This window comes from Pomacea canaliculata, linkage group LG5, assembly GCF_003073045.1.
Source record: "Pomacea canaliculata isolate SZHN2017 linkage group LG5, ASM307304v1, whole genome shotgun sequence".
NCBI classification, from domain to species: Eukaryota; Metazoa; Mollusca; class Gastropoda; order Architaenioglossa; family Ampullariidae; genus Pomacea; species Pomacea canaliculata.
The window spans coordinates 17,711,870-17,727,856 of record NC_037594.1 but is presented as its reverse complement, the minus strand read 5'-3'; the positions used below and the strand labels follow the sequence as shown (position 1 = coordinate 17,727,856).

The 15,987-nt window shown below is 41.2% G+C and overlaps 2 protein-coding genes across 17 annotated transcripts in view; both read right to left on the bottom strand.

Moving 5' to 3' along the window:
• The window catches only part of LOC112564872, a 38,201-nt gene extending 30,420 nt beyond the window's left edge, over positions 1–7,781 (bottom strand). For 2 of the 5 annotated variants that reach the window (XM_025239958.1, XM_025239959.1), the window contains exon 1: positions 4,758–5,025. In XM_025239958.1, the coding sequence (XP_025095743.1) occupies positions 4,758–4,995 (238 nt within the window). In that variant the 5' untranslated portion in view covers positions 4,996–5,025. Of the gene's footprint in view, positions 1–4,757; positions 5,026–7,645 lie in introns of those variants that run through there. The other 3 variants (XM_025239964.1, XM_025239960.1, XM_025239961.1) reach the window with 3 other exon arrangements.
• A 3,019-nt stretch (positions 7,782–10,800) lies between these two features.
• Positions 10,801–15,987, bottom strand: part of LOC112563592 (Kv channel-interacting protein 4-like) — a 195,201-nt gene continuing 190,014 nt past the window's right edge. For 11 of the 12 annotated variants that reach the window (XM_025237698.1, XM_025237694.1, XM_025237692.1 and 8 more), the window contains one exon: positions 15,663–15,734. In XM_025237698.1, coding sequence (XP_025093483.1) covers positions 15,687–15,734 — 48 coding nt within the window. In that variant the 3' untranslated portion in view covers positions 15,663–15,686. Of the gene's footprint in view, positions 15,735–15,987 lie in introns of all 12 variants that reach the window. The other variant, XM_025237690.1, reaches the window with a different exon arrangement.

Sequence of the window (15,987 nt, the reverse complement as noted above, 5' to 3'; positions counted from 1 at the left end):
TATTCGCGGTGATGTGCTGACTATACAATAACATTTAACATTTTCATTACTTTATTTGCACTCTGCTCACAATAATGCTTTGCTTTTCTCATGGTCTCTTTTATGAACCTATGCAACAATACAGTAATGTTTCAGTGCTGACGAGTCTATCGAGCCTTATTTTCACTGTCAGCACCTGCAGAACACTATAAGACTATAAACTGTCAAGATGCCATGGATGTTTTTAAGCAGCTTTCAAGGTGGCTTCTAGTTTGTTCACCGGGGACTCACTGGGGATAGTTTCAAGAAACCGCTGACCTAAGAAAGTAAAAATTTCAGCTGATTTAGCCAGCAAAGCTGTTTGAAGAATAACCGTTTCAGACACCATTTCAGTGATGTCAGCACGAATAACGGTGACACCGAGGACAGCACCGCGATATCACCAGCACGGCAATGTATACACACGTGCATCTATACACCCGGAAGCAGCGGGACCTTCTTATCGACAGACAGCAGGAAGGACCTGTGGGTCGAACTGTGTATAGGATTTCACTTCTATGTGGGCAAGTGCAGACCCGTGCCAACATGTGCTCGCTTAGGTCAAATGTGTTCAATATAAAGACTAGACAAAGTTGAGAGGATCAATTTAGCAATCATTTAAGCATCCCAGAAAAACAGGCTGGGTGTATACCACGTTCAGGAGAAAGTCTTCATTCATGCACGCACGCGCACACCCAAACACACTGAGCCAGAGCTAAAGGAGAGAGAGAGAGAGGGAAGAAGAGAAAGAACTTGATAAAAATAGAGAAGAAGGGAGCGAAGTAGAGAGGGAGAGAAAGAAAAGAGAGAGAGGGAGAGATGGGGGAGAGAAGCTAATGAATAAGAGGAGCTGGACACAATAAAAGAAGACACACAAATGCAGGCAAAGTGAAAACTGCACGAAGGACAAACAACACTAGAACTGGCAACGAGGTCTGTAAACAAGACCCACATGAAACTCTGTGTAAACGCAGAAAGAATAAACATTTGCGCAAATCATTCGATTTCAGATTTCAGACGTTCTACTTCTGAAGAATGTTTTGGTCGAGTTCTTATATTCTTGAGACAAGATAGTTTGTTTTCATGAACTCAAACATCCAAAAGCACGTCAACCGTCTTGTTCATTACCAGCGAGAGCAGCAAGTCCACAAACAGCAACAAACATTGGCTATCTTTACTGACCAGAACATAGATGTTCTCGAATTCTGCTTACACATAGGGCCGTGGACTGCATGGACCGTGGACCAATGTCATGGTCGATATACTTTTTCCACACTCGTTGTGGCCCTCTGCTTAAAACACGTTCTGTCCTCCATCTCTCTCTCTCCCTGTGCCTTGGTAATAGGTCATTAGAGGAATCTTCCAGCAGGTCACAAAGTCTTCCGTTTGTATTGATCTGCACAGAAATGTATTTGCCAAACGTCGCCTCCATTCTTTTTTGAGAGCAAGTCGAGCCCAGTGTTTGATCAAAACGCCAGCAAAGTTTTTTTTCTTCCAGAGATGAGAAAATTCTTTAGTGAAAGCACGGTTCCAGGACAGGTTTATTCAACTGAAAAAATATAGCGTTTGGACAAGAGACCGATGCTCTTTGCTTGGTCTGATTAAAGCAATAAGTTGTGCCTTTTCTGGGCTTTCGCGTACTTTGTTGGGGTAAAATGAAGGTAATCCAAGCTAAGTGTCACCAGGAGAAATAATTCATAATTCAATGAAATGAATTGTGCATTTAGATGAAAATGCAGCCACGCCGGTCGAACTCAAAGCAATGAAACTGTTCATCACAGAGGGTCTGATGTTCTACGGGCTTGAAGCATCGTGAAGTAGGCCATGAGTCTGGGCTGTCCTTTAGCATGTCTCACAAGTTTGAAATGAGTTGACTTGGATTTCCTGCTGTTTAATAAAAGCTGAATTTTTTTTGTGAATAGAAAAGCTCTCATTAACACAAATACACATAAACACACACAAAACGCTCGCGCGCACACAATCCATCTCGCCCCACTAACTCACACAATCCATCTCACTCCACTCACACACTCACTCTCTCTCATACAGAGGAAAGGAAGAGGGCAGAACACAAAAGACGTTTTAATTATGTTAGACAAAGTATCCTGTCCTACAACCTGCTTTTGTTCAGAGCAAAAAGTAGTTGTTTAGGGAAATCCTCGCTGATGACCAACATCACTAAACCAAAGACATCAAAGTTAAGGGGAGAAGCTAGAGACAGTCCGCAGTTTCAAATACTTGAGGTCGGTTGTCTCAGAATAAGACTTAAAGCTAGAGATGTTCTTTAAAACAGCACATACAGCATCATTGCTAGTCAGACCCAAACACGTCTGGACAGATAAAACCGTCTCCCTCCTCTGCAACTTCAGACTAATTCGCTTCCTGGTCGTTTCCGTCTTTCAACGTGCATGCAGACTTCGACCCTTGGCAGCAGACTTTCAAAAGAGAATACAGTCCGTGGAGATGAGATGGCACAGGGGGATCTTCCGCATCTTCTGGAAAGGTCACCCCGCTAGTGAGGAGGCACGAAGTAAGGGAGATAATTACGCCCAACCCTAACCTCCTGTCCTCAGTGAAAAGACGTAAGCTAAAGAGATGATCGTGGGATTATCTTCTCTTACAAAGACGATCTTGCAGGGAGCAGTACAGGGAGGTAAAAGAAGAGGCAGACAAAATAAAAGCAAAGGGAAGACAACCTCCAGGAGTGGACTGGCTTCTCATTCAGAGCATCTCGAAGAATGGCGAAGAACCCGAAAGTTGGCAAGAGCTGATAATGATATCGACATGTGCCGCTCTGAACAATCAAGACTAGGCGATTAGATGATGATTGATGATAGATTATAGATGATGAAAGATGATAGATGATGATAGATGGATGGTGAATGATAATGATGTTACTTTATACTCACTTCCCTTTTCCGCCTATGGGGATCAGTGGATATATATATATGAAATATTAAAAGAGAGGGTTGAGTTTCGCCTTTTATTGGCCTAGACACAGCAAACCACTCACTGTTCAATGCTTGTACGATTGATATACTATGGAACGTCTTGATATTTACGCTTACTATTATCTTTCGTTTTTATTTAAATGGTTTCTTCTGTACTTCCTCAAGCAACATTTCCACAAGACGATCCTGCCTATGGAGGGGGAGTGTAAGGAGGATGCTAAGTAGTTCAATTACAGGCAGCCTAGGATGTTTGCTCAGCTTTCGATACATCTCTCTCTCTCTCATTCTAGGTGCAGCGACGGGTCTTTTTTTCCTCACCTCCTGCCAAGGATAAGGAACAAGTACACCAACACTGACCCATGTGTGTTCGTCATTATGATTGATCTTGCTTTCCACAGAAGGCATCACCTATCCAACCCAACGAAAGGCTTCCATGGGGCTTAGACGGACCTGACTGCACAATAAGATGGAAGCAACATCTCTATGGACAAACCCAAAAAGCACATTTTATCTGTCGCTTCTCAAAAAACTCTCGAACTCTATTCAGTCTGCGTGATGGGCAGGTCACTGAGCGAGAGAGAGAGTAGACCGATGCACATTTACTAAGCCTGCAGCTCCCACAGGGAGCCCATCCCCTCCCGACTAAGTCCGCAGCTCCCTTGGGAAGCTCTTAAGAATGCAGGAGAACGCTCGCTAAACAAGGTCAGCCTCTACAAACCGCCCTGCTCCCTGCATGCCCCACAAACGGAATTATACTGATGGTAAGAGTGCAATGGAAAGGATAGTCTTCTGGGCACCGGGAGGGCCTGGCCTGCTCCTGCTGACCCTTCCAAAAAGCCAATGCTTTACTCATCCATTACTTCCGGCAGTTTAGGCTGCATGACGTCTGCGGTAGAGACTTTGATTGGAGCAGCATTTAAAAAACTTTCAGCCTGTTAGCACAGAGAGCAAAAGCGTTGATGACGTTTTTCAGTAAATTAACCTATCGATCCCTTCCTATCCATACACTTTTTTCCAAAGCGGTCTTACAAATTTATGTATAGATATTCAATGAAGGGGATTAAACATCTTTTATATTTCCTTCTCTTCCTCTTCTCATTTTATTTTTGACGGAAATGTTATTAATGTTGTCAGTTTAATGACATAGGGAGGGATTTAATGTAGAGCGTTGTAAAGAAACAAAGTTAAAAGAAACAATAATTTTGTTTATGAGCTTGAAATTTTTTTAACTCAAATAGTTGATTACATGAATTGTAATTATTCTTCACACAGAATAAGTTGATAAGAGAGTAAAAAGCACTTAAGTGAGTGAGTGAGTGAAAACGATGGCTCTTAAGAGTTCGGTAGCACAAGACAAGGACATGGAATTTTTCTTGATGAAATGAAGCGGTTAGACAGGTTTTTGAGGCACTGTACTATCCGCCTGGTGTCCACAGAGCAATCAAAGATTTTATAAACAAACATCTCGCACCTTCAACTTATACGATGCAACGTTAGAAAGCGATCTGTCAATTAAAGATTAAAAGCAGAATTTTCGGTTCAAAAGTCTGTTCAGCCTATTTCAAACAGCTGTGTGGAGGGATAGGTGGCGATCGGGTTGGAGGGAGTTGACAGGATAATGTGTGTGTTTGTTGTCGCTGGAATCGAGATGTAAGTATTGCTTGCAGGCTGCTCTTTATTCACACACACACAGAGAAAGAGAGAGAAGAAATACAGCACATGACTCATATACGTAACCAGCATCCTTCCTAATATCAACTACCAAAGAAGAGGAAGACCACACCCTACCTGACCGGCGACAAGCCCTAGCACCGCAGCGAGGTGGCGGGATGGTGAAAAACGACATTCTGTCACACCGCCATGTTCCTGATGTCCCGCCAGTCAGGTGTGACAAGCCCTCAACTGTCTTCTCTGTCCTGTCGCCAGGTGTGACCGTCGCACCTGGAACTTGCTCTAAACGATGTTCACCTTTCCGCTGGCAGCAGCCCGTCGCTGTCCACACCTGGCTCGCTCTCTGGCTACTCATGGCCCGTCAGACTTTTATAATGCTTCTGTAAAAAACCTGTACACATAGAAAATCCCTTTTAATTACTGTAGTGGTCTCTGGATGCGTCGACAATTTAGTTGATTGTGGGAGATTTCCCTGTCCTACTTACATTGACCACATGACAGTCAGACTACTGCAATCCTCTAGGGTACGTTAGCAAACACTAAATCAGCCTTAATATCTCAGTCATGTAAGAAGTTAGACTTAAATTTTGGGTAAAGTATAGTCATAGGGAATCTAATAGACAATTATTTATTTATGTAGTCGTTTATTTAATTTTGCGATTTACAAAGAAAAATTTAGAATATGAATACATACATTTATTTCCCATCTGTTGCCTTTGTCAGCAAAAATGCAGAAATCGTCACCGAACTGTATTATTTACATTCCTGAAGATACAGTTACATTATTTATGGACAGGTTTTGACAATTGTGCGATGTAGTCAGTCAGCCATGACGTGTGCACTAGGTGTGCCTGCATTCATGTTTGTTTGGTGTGTTGTTAGTGTGTATATGCTACTATAATCTATATTATTGTGTGTGTGCATGCACGCGCGCGTGCGTACAAGCTTGTCTGATTGTAGTCCTCCTTCAAGTGTCACTTTTCTCGACTTCTCAACGCCTTTTGTGAAGGCATGCCGTTTCAATCGGGTCTGGTTCTGTCTCTTCTCCTCTGTCTTCTAGACATCACGTGTTCCTATATTTGATTAATAGCAGCGGAAAGTGGCGCGGCCGTCAACAGAACTCCAGATCGCCGGGGCTGTACATGGCTTCCCAAGACGTGACCAGGATGGCGAGGACCAGAAATCAATACACTCCCAAATTGTTCAAGTCTTTGGAAATCATTCGCCGACCTGCAGTAAGAGACGCAGTGGAACTCAAGTTCTGGAAACTTCCTTGTCTCTACTCCACACCTTCTACCACCTTCCATCCTTTGCCACACGTACACGCACGTGAAATCTCAGATCCTCTGTCCAGCTGTTGGGCAAGCACCAGTCCCGTCCGTCTCCTCTAGGGCCAGACCGCAGAGGTGAGTTAATTATTCATCGCGGTTTAATGGAGCCGACAACTTATTTTTCCCATTCCCACGTCCGAGAATGAAGAAACATTTCTGGAAATGAGATCACGGACGGGAAAGACATAAATTACACATGCGATTGACGGCAAAAGAAAGAAATATGGGGGAAAACAGGTGAAGACATGAAGGAATAATTAATACTAAATGCGTTTTTCTGCAGGAGAAAAGGTTGAGAGGTATCAATTGTCTCGCAAAAGAAGACCTATGGCGACTGTCACAGATTAAGTGAATTGTCTGAAGAGAATGGACAGTCCACAGAAAATATGCAATGGTAAGAAAATGATATTCTGTTTTATAAGATATCTACAAGTCGCTGGGTTATGACTGTGAAACCTAGTGATCCTGTTAGGTTTTATTTCAGTTTTTATATACTGTTATTGTAAGCATATCATGATCTCATTAAAAATCAACTATTTATAAAAACAAATTGATTAACCTTTGTAAGCTAGCTTTCGTGAGAGAGAGAGAGAGCAAAAGAAGGAATGGAACTCGTTTTATGAATAGACCACAAATCCATTTTAAGAGGGAGTAAGATTAATGTTCTATACTCACGACCTCAATCATTTCAGGTCAAAATATAGGTTTCAAACGAACCATTTACATGTATTTGTAATTGTAAAATGAATCTGGTTCATGGAGACCGTCGAGTTTGTACTCATAAAGAAAACAAGCTGACCCTAGTTCGTGACACAGGCGGCATCATGTTTTGTCGCGCCTGTCTTCTTTATTTCCATCACTTTTTTGCTCGCTGTACTCAAGTTCGAGAATGTATGGCACGATCCATAGGTCCACGATGTCAGCTGCACTTAGAAACCTGAAAGTCAATGCTGAAAACAATGAGTTGGAACCGTTACCTGACAACAAAACACATCAACATTCTTGTTCCGCCCCAGACTGTAGTTTATGTGATTGTTTTCCAATCCTAAATTTTGAGCAGAAAAGATTAAGAACTTCGATGTCTATCATTTCAGCCCAATGTCATTTTCACTGTCTTTTTCTTTAAGGCTAGACTAAGGGTTGGGGACTTAAAGTTTGACATTATGTTGATTCCATCCCGGATACATCTTGTCCCGATCTCGTGTGACTGCTACGTAGAATATTGATAATCATTCCTTGATGTCGTAAAGTTGTCCAACTAAAAGGTGCTTTTATCCATTTCTGAGGTGGGGGTTGATAAGTTCATGGTTTTCTCAAATTTTGAAAAAAAAAGTCCGATCAAAATTTCGGGCTGTTTACCTAAAATGGCGTCTAAAGCAGTTTGAGGCCGACTCATGGACGCCGCCATGTTTGCGGATTCTGTCGAAAGAAAAACACACTGACTCTGACATGTGACGAAGGCAGAACCATTGAGAGAACTGAAGAAGTATTTGTCAACAGGTTTGCGGTGAACCGATTTGACAGGAAAAGTGTCGAGCGATGGTGCGATGCTGATAAGAGTTTAGCCAACAAGTCAGCGCCACCTGGATGGCTCGCAATGTGCAGGAGGCACGGGAAGCTTGCGATCTGTGGAGAGACAACTTACAATAATGTAAACATAATTATCTTACTTACGTTTGTGAAACTGTGTTACCGTCTGTAAAGTTCTCTCTGTCATGCCAGGTGGCTCACTTCACTCAGCTTGTCATCACTGTGGTGATTGCAATGTGTTGACGACCCTCTACTCACGAGGCTGACAGTCCATCACGTGACACAACATGGCGGCTTTGGACTCGTGCCGAATAAACAATCGTTTTGCAACCACACGTTTTTATCGGGCATGATTTCGAACATCAGTGTGTATCATTTCAGCCAAACTTACCAATTGTCTTGCTTTTCCTTCAAATACTTAACAAGAAAAATAAAAAAACGAGTTGTTATTTCGAAAAGCCAGCTGAGACCCTCACGACTCACCCGCATTTTTATTGAGAGAATTGATGTTCTTCTGAACAGGACATGTCATGAAGGAACTAAAACAACTTCCTTTAAGATCCACTCCCTTAATCATTTTGACAGGTGATCCTCAAATTACACCGGCTTGTGTTGAGGAGATTACGAGAGGAACATTGAAAACCACTCATCTTTACACGTGATATCAGCTTTAACATCCATGTTTGTTTATTTTGCATTATTTGTTAGCTGTGTGAGTCTAAATGTCAGCTTACTGGCGTCCGGGACGAATTAGAATAATGACTGAGAGGTTATCTTGTTCAGTATTTTTTCTACGGTCGGAGACTTGTCAGCACTTGTATCGGCGAAACAAAGGATTTAAAATGTATAACTACAGTTCCTAGTCCCTAGTTTTACTTGCACGTGAGATGAGAAACGTATGACAAAGAAGGATATGTGTGAGCCTGAAGAGCTTAAATGATTTAGTTTGTAAAGCCTGATCGTGTGTTTGTGTGTGACATGTTATCAGGTCAAAAATATTTTATGTAACAGAAGTATTTAAATCATTTGGTTCTAAGAAATTTACTCACAGCTGAATTTTCATTGTGAAACATTGTCTTCATTGTCTTTAAATTAGAATTATTATTTAATAAAATTAAGGTTTACCCAAAGAGGTCGAGAGGAGGTCACTGAACTGCTGATCAGGACTGAGAATACGATCTGCTGCACACAAATTCCTGTCCTCTGCTTCTTCGAGAATTTTCTCCGGGCTCTCTTGGTCGACACGAATGCATTGAAGAAACTTCCGGACAAAACGTTTGCCTGCGAACACCCGACATCAAAGAATATTTGAGGTCTGGGGTTAATCCTCTTCCGCAGGAACTGCTAGGCGGCGCTGGAGACATTGCTGGTCTTCGATCGTTTCCAGAGGTTGTCGATCTGCGAGGGCTGGACTGTAGGGTGAAAATATAGTTCTCGCCGAGAAACTCATTTTTGGTGGAGTGATACTAAAGGCACTCTTTCAGGCGAGCTTGTGTATTCTGTCTTCTGCTTGAATATGTCTGTCTCTCTATCTCTGTCTCATCTGAATACAAGTGTGCTTGTGTACATAACTCCTTTTATGACGTACGATCTAATATATTTATCATGAATTTTTCCCCTGCGGGAAATCTTTTAGTTGCCTTTGGTACTCCCGTTAGTTGTAGGCTCCAATTTTTGAATCGACAGACACTCAGGAAAATGAAAGATGTATTTCTCTCAAATTTTGCTCCTGACCAACATGATTGCACAAGAAATGAAAAACGAAGTGCTGCTGGCTGAGGGATTACACTGCAGGTTGCGACGCAAATTAAGTTTTTTTTTTTGTCGTTGAGAGTGTGAATGTGATGTGAAGTGCTGCTCCGCCTGTCATTACGATGCTTTGCCTGGCTCCACATTCACTCTACCCATCTGTCTCTTTTCCTTTCTGATGATTTTTAGTGTTTGTAACCACATGCTTCAGTCAGGCTCTTTGACACAATTTTGTGGACTCAAACATTTCGCCTTCTTAAGTTTGACCCATGAACTTCAACACCTGTCTCTTTGAATAGTACTGTTGGACCCATCAACAGTTTCAACTTTGCGCATATCGTTTTGTTTTCTATGTATTATATATATACAGTGGAACCTCGGTTAGCGAACGCCTCGGATAGCGAATATTTCGGTTAACGAACAAAAATTTCGTTAAAAGTTTGTCTCGGATAGCGAACAAAATTTCGGATAACGAACAGCCACGTGAACCACACGTGACCGACCAGCATGTCATCATTCGCGCTCGAGACACAGTTACGATCGGTCGTTCTTTATCTGTAGGCATCCTTCTTATTTAGTGATTTTTGTGCTTTATTTTAATAAGATAATCCATAATAATGGCTCCAAAGAAGATTAAGAGCAATTAATAGTAGTGAGGTAATGACAAGGAAGCGGCCAACAAATGAATTGAAAAAGGAAATGATTTCAAAGTATGAAGGTGGCATGCGTCTGTCGGATATGTGATGTCGTATTACCCAAGAGTTTTACAAAAGTCAGAAGCAACAGACACTGGACAAGTTTTTTCCTTTAACCTCAAAGCTACAGAAAAGGGAAGTCACCCCCGATTTTATAATGTCACGTGTGCTCATGGAGGGGAATCAAAGCAGTAATTCCACCCCTTCCTCCTCACCTGCTTCCAACCAGGCCATCAAAACGCCAAGTTTTCTGATGTTTAAATGCTTTCGTTAATGTTTTTATGTTTATTTAACTCCATTAATATTGCATTATAACTGTTCTCATTAAAACTAATACCTATATATATATAGCCTGTAACTTTCAAATATTAGCGAGTCAACAGGGGCTGGGAACCAATTAAATCTATTTCCTTTATTTCTTATGGAAAAAATTGTTTCGGATAACGAACATTTCGGATAACGAACAGCTTTCCAGAACGGATTAAGTTCGTTAACCGAGGTTCCACTGTATAAGATTTATATTATGCTATATATTAGATGCAAATCGTAAATCCCTTCTCTTTACTGTGGCATACTCCGCAAGAGGGGGAGGAGGATCGTTGTTGATTGTGGCCACGAACGACCCAGCATGCTGCTAGTGTTGCTGCGGCTTCTCATGATCCTTACATTGGTCATCACGCTTGGCTGCGTCCATCTCTCCAAGCTCCACCACAGCCAATATCCGCTTTCTCGACAGGTCGCCTTGATCGTGAACTCGTAGGCATGGTCCCTGGTCCGTACTTTCATCGTAGAAAGCTTTTGCCAGGGGATGTAGTGAACACACGCCAGACAGAAAGTTCATGGCAAGAGAAAAACTTTAACATTTCACGCAATCATATTATTTTTTTCTCATCTGCAGAATTCCCATATACACACAAAAGTATATTTAATAGCCTCCTCTCGTAATCATTTTTCTAGCTTTAGTACATGACAAACATAGAGAGAGAGATATATATATAGAGATCCCAGTTACAAGAGACACAGCCAAAAGAGTCACCTTTCCATTTTATTTCTCTTCTGTTGATACATGCCTCCATGTACTTAGCAGCCACTTCTGGCATCAGTAGCAAATTGAACAAGGGGCAGGTAAGTGTGCGGGGAACATGGAAAAAGTAAGTGGTGCAAAGTCTGACCTTACTATACAGCTGAAATTCAGCAATAACAATTCAGGGTAGTATCTGAAGAAAGCCATGATCTCATGTCCACATAATCTCTTGTTGTCCATAAATTTCAATAACCGAGCAATAATATTTTACCACAGGAGTAATGATAACAATATGCCTAGATACCCAGTGTAACTATGCTACAAAGCTTCCAGAGTATGTCAACTGCTTACAAACTTTATTCAAATAACAGAATAAAGTCAGGTCACAGCTGTTAGAAAAGAATTATAATTAACATACACTGACAAGGGTGTCACTCTTAGTGTCTTCCATAGTCAAGTGATGTTACTGTCATTCGTTTCCAAGAATCAAGAGACATATTTTCAAGTTACAAGTCATCCGTCGACATCTCGCCAACGAGAGTCCACGAGAGTCCACGAGACATCCATCTTATCTCTATACTCTTCATACAGTGGAGTTAGCATTTTCTGTGAGAGTTACATATTGAAGACCACAAGAAAGAAACTACAGAACAAGGTTACCTTCTACTAATGCTGAGTTTCAGCTAGAAAATGTCTTTAATACTTTCACAAAATATTTTGGCAGCAAATCTTTTTTGGGATCAAGCATCCTTCCATATTTATCCATATCCGATAACATTTGCGAAAGAATCCTATGGTAAAGAGATTTTCTGCTGTAAATAAAATATAGAAACGCGCTGAGAAGTAGTCAGAACAATTGGAATAAATTTAAAAGACTTTAGAAATCCGCCGTTAAACAGCAGTTAACGAGTGCTTTATACAGTTCGTCACAGAACAAAACAAGGTTGCTCTGTTCTGTGTGTGTTTTCCCCCGAAAATTATATTGTTGTAAAGAAAAATATAAATGTTAACGATTAGTTGTAAGAGTTCAAATTTTTGCAAAATGATTTACGATGGCGGGAAACAGTACAAAAAGAGGGTACATATTATCACAAACAGCACTCATATGTAAAATGTGAATAATTGTATTTACAGTCATCACAAAACGGTTTCTTGCGGTTTAGTTTCTCTTCAGATTTTCAAGTAACATACAGTGCTTATAAATTCCATGTCAGTACCAAGTCATTATGCTACCAACGTTTTAACATACATAGTAAAAACTTTAATGAAATTATTTCGAAAAATTCATTAAAAAAGATAATAAAATGAGACGCTCACACGAAGAAACATTTTGACCACACTGACACACAGAAATGCGATCAGACAATTGTAGTATTAAGCATGCAAAATAAACCTACCGAGAGCTTTGCTTCTGAAGGTAAAGAGAATTGGAAAAGCTGGATAAAATGTAAGAGAGGAACGATGCAAATAAATAAAAATGTGCACGAGTTTTAAAGATTGATACTTTAATTCAGTTCGACACTACATTGGGTTTCTGACAGTGAGGTCCGTTAGGTTAGAGAAGGAAATGCTTTGAACAGAAAGACAGACAACTTTGTGAGTAAACCGTCTACCATCGTGCTCATCTTTGTCTACATCGTCTGAGCCACAGAAACAAAGACTGTTGGGGCATCACTGAGTAGCTTAGGTTCCCGTGATTTTTTATTCGATCATTTAAAACACCACAAATATCTGCACGACAGACAGACGGACAGACGGACGGACGGACAGACAGACAGACAGACAGACAGACAGATCCAGAGGGCAGCCAGTCGTCATGCAACGTTTCTTTATTGCAACACTCGTCTTTTTGTAACACAGCTGTTCGCCATCACTCCCGCATGGCAGGTGACTGACACTGGAAGACGACTGTAAACATCTGTTTTGTTGCAGCATGGATCTACATGGATGATGGATGGCTTGGCGACTCGGGGTTATCCAGACGCGTGAATGTTCAGATCCTCTTACTCTTGCACAAAGACTTGTACAGTTAAGACAGAAGAAAATGTAGTATTAACCCTACAACAATTTTTAAACAGTAGTGGATAATAACCGCTGTGAACACTATAAATGCGTTTCGAAATATTTGTTGTGAGAAACTACAAAAGCCAACAACTTAACGCATAATTCCAGAAAACAAACACACACACATCCACACACACACACACACACAGAATTTAGCTTGCTCCTACTATACACGAGGCTTACATCAGATAATGATACATAATGAGGACGATCGTAGACATAACACAATATAACCTATTTCAATCAGTTTTATCGTCGTTTCCGACTGTCCCTGTGAGCTATCTAGGATATTTTATATGGGAATGGACAGTAACTGTAATTAAACTGATAATTAAAAAGATCTTCGCTGTAGCATAAGACTGCAGATAACAGCCGCGGACTGGAAGAACCATTTAAAGCATGACCACCACTACCCTGGAGAGAGAGAGACAGGTGGGATGTCAGATAACCCAGGTGTTTAGGTAGATGAGGCTAACAAATGCGGACAAACAAACAAAGGCAGGGTGGGAGGCGGGAATTAGGTGTTTTACGCCGAGCCAGCAACTGAAGGCTGTATCATGGCCAGCCATGTAATAAACGAATGGAGAGAAGAAGAGAGAAAATGAGAAGAAGGGGAGTATGATGGTGAAGATGATGTCTATGTTGATGATGTCACAGTGATGATGACAATCCGAAAGCCCAGAATAATAAAAAAAATTCATAAAAATATAGAAAGCAAACATCATGAAACAATAAATGAGTATATTAAATGTGCTTTTGATGGAGCAAAAAAAAAACAAACAAACAAAAAACAACAACTTTCATGTTTGTATCAGTCAGGCACCCAAGTGTGTGTGTATGTTTGTGTTCGTGTGCGTGTGTGTTTGTGTTCGTGTGTGTGTGTGTGTGAGAGAGAGCATTTAGCAAAGTGCAGGAAGGGTCAGAACTGAGAAAAAAAAAAAGAGTCGAAGGCAATGAGCTTATAACACATCTGAGACCAAAGACCTCGAATGTGTGTAAAATGGCGTCAGCCGCATGCAGGAAGCTGACGCTTGAGCTCTCGTCACGTGACCTGATGCGCGCGCACTGCTACTGGCAGGATGGACATCCTGACATGGAGAGGACAGATATCAATGGCTGTAAAATGCACATGCACGCAGGAAAGCAGTTGTCTCACAAGTGCCGAGACTGTTAATATTAATGCTGGCGTGTGCTGACCACGTGGAATATCGCGATATTTCGTTTGCTCTGTGTTTTCCTGCCGTTTCCCTGACAATACCAACAATTATTTTACAGACGACATTTTTAGCGGCTACATCAGTGTGTGCTCATTATGTAGGTGTATCTAGGATATGTAAGTATCCTCGAAAGTAAGATTTTGAATTTTAAGATGAATTTTCGCAAAAGTGAGAAAGAAAACTAAATGACCCTTCAGTTTTAGATATTGTCGAACTTTAAAAAACAAAATTTAATGTAAAGTACCGTTAAACGTCTAAAGAACTGGACATGGTTCTTGAATATTTTAATTAATGTGACAATCATTTCATGCAAGCGCCGAGTGCCAGTTCGCCATAGTGACATGCTCGACATATGTGGGTAATTAAAACAGATCTTAAAATTTTCCATAGAGTCGAATTATCTCTGTCCTCCTGTCCGCTCCTTCCCATTCCACAAAATCTTTGTTTCTTCCGTGTCCACCAGTTCTTAATGATTAGAGTATTGGATAAACCTTCGTGGAATAAACGGTAGAAGTTCACGTGACACGTTCTCATCTCGCGTCATCAATGCTGTCACGTGTCTTTTATGATTTGAAGCCAGTGTCAAAAGGTTCAGAAAGCCCACTTAACAATCCGATGCAGAAAAAGCCACAGAACATCATAAGCAGTCTAGAGTTCAATCCTACATTCCTACAATAATGTATAAACGATCGACCACAAAACGGACACAGTTATTTTTAAAACAATTAACGATTGCACTTAATTAACGATTCAGCTCACTCCGCGACACCTGGGCTGCAGTTTCACATGAACTCACACTGTTCATACGTATCTTTGTTTGTTTTTGTTTTTAAATGCCATCAGATTTACGGAATCGTTTCACGGTTTCTTTTTTTTTTTTTTTTACATACAATGAAACACGATGTCCGTTTCTTGTCTGAGCCTTGATCAGACTTTCTGAATAGCGTTCTCCGACTTTGTTTCAGGGGGATACAACGCACACGTCATCACCGTCGTCAACGGACGTGGCAGGGACGAACAGAGATCAACCATTTTCACGACGAGGTTAAAGTTCGGTGCCGGTTGTTTCTACGTCATTTCCGGTACAAACAACTGGAACAGGTATCAAGTTTAATCCACCACATCTCCTTTTGTCTGTTAGACCGTTTGGAGGAAAACAAAACCAAGGAATTTGCAGAACTTTACTTGACCGTAGGGAAGTCCACTGCAGAATCCACTGAGATCACACATCCTTGCAGATGTTGCTCCACCGTTTTCTCGGTCTGGCAGCTCGGCAGCCAAATGGAGTTCAGGGAACGTGACCTCTGACAAAGGGCGTGAGTTCAAGACCTTCTGGAGCGTGGCTTCACAGTGTGACCAGAAACAAAACAAAAATCCTAGACAAGCAGGGGTCGTGGATCGCCAAGGAGCGGCACCTGCAGCTCGTCGGTCGGTTGTCATAGAACTGTGTCGAACAAAGACATTCCCTTCGAGATAATCTCATCCTGGAAAAAAGCAAACAAACCAACCCTCCAAAGATTACAAAAGCAGTAAGGCACAAGCTCCTGATGTTGCTAGAAGAAGAATGAAAGCAATTATGACGTGTCATGCTCATAGGAACGGCTTCTCGCCTGCTGTTTAGTTCAATCTTTAAAAAAAACTTAACGGCAAATGAAAAGTCAAGAAAATTGAAGAAGAAATGTAGAATGACAAGGAAGATTGAGTGAAGAAAAAAGGCAATCTCAAATGAAAGAATAA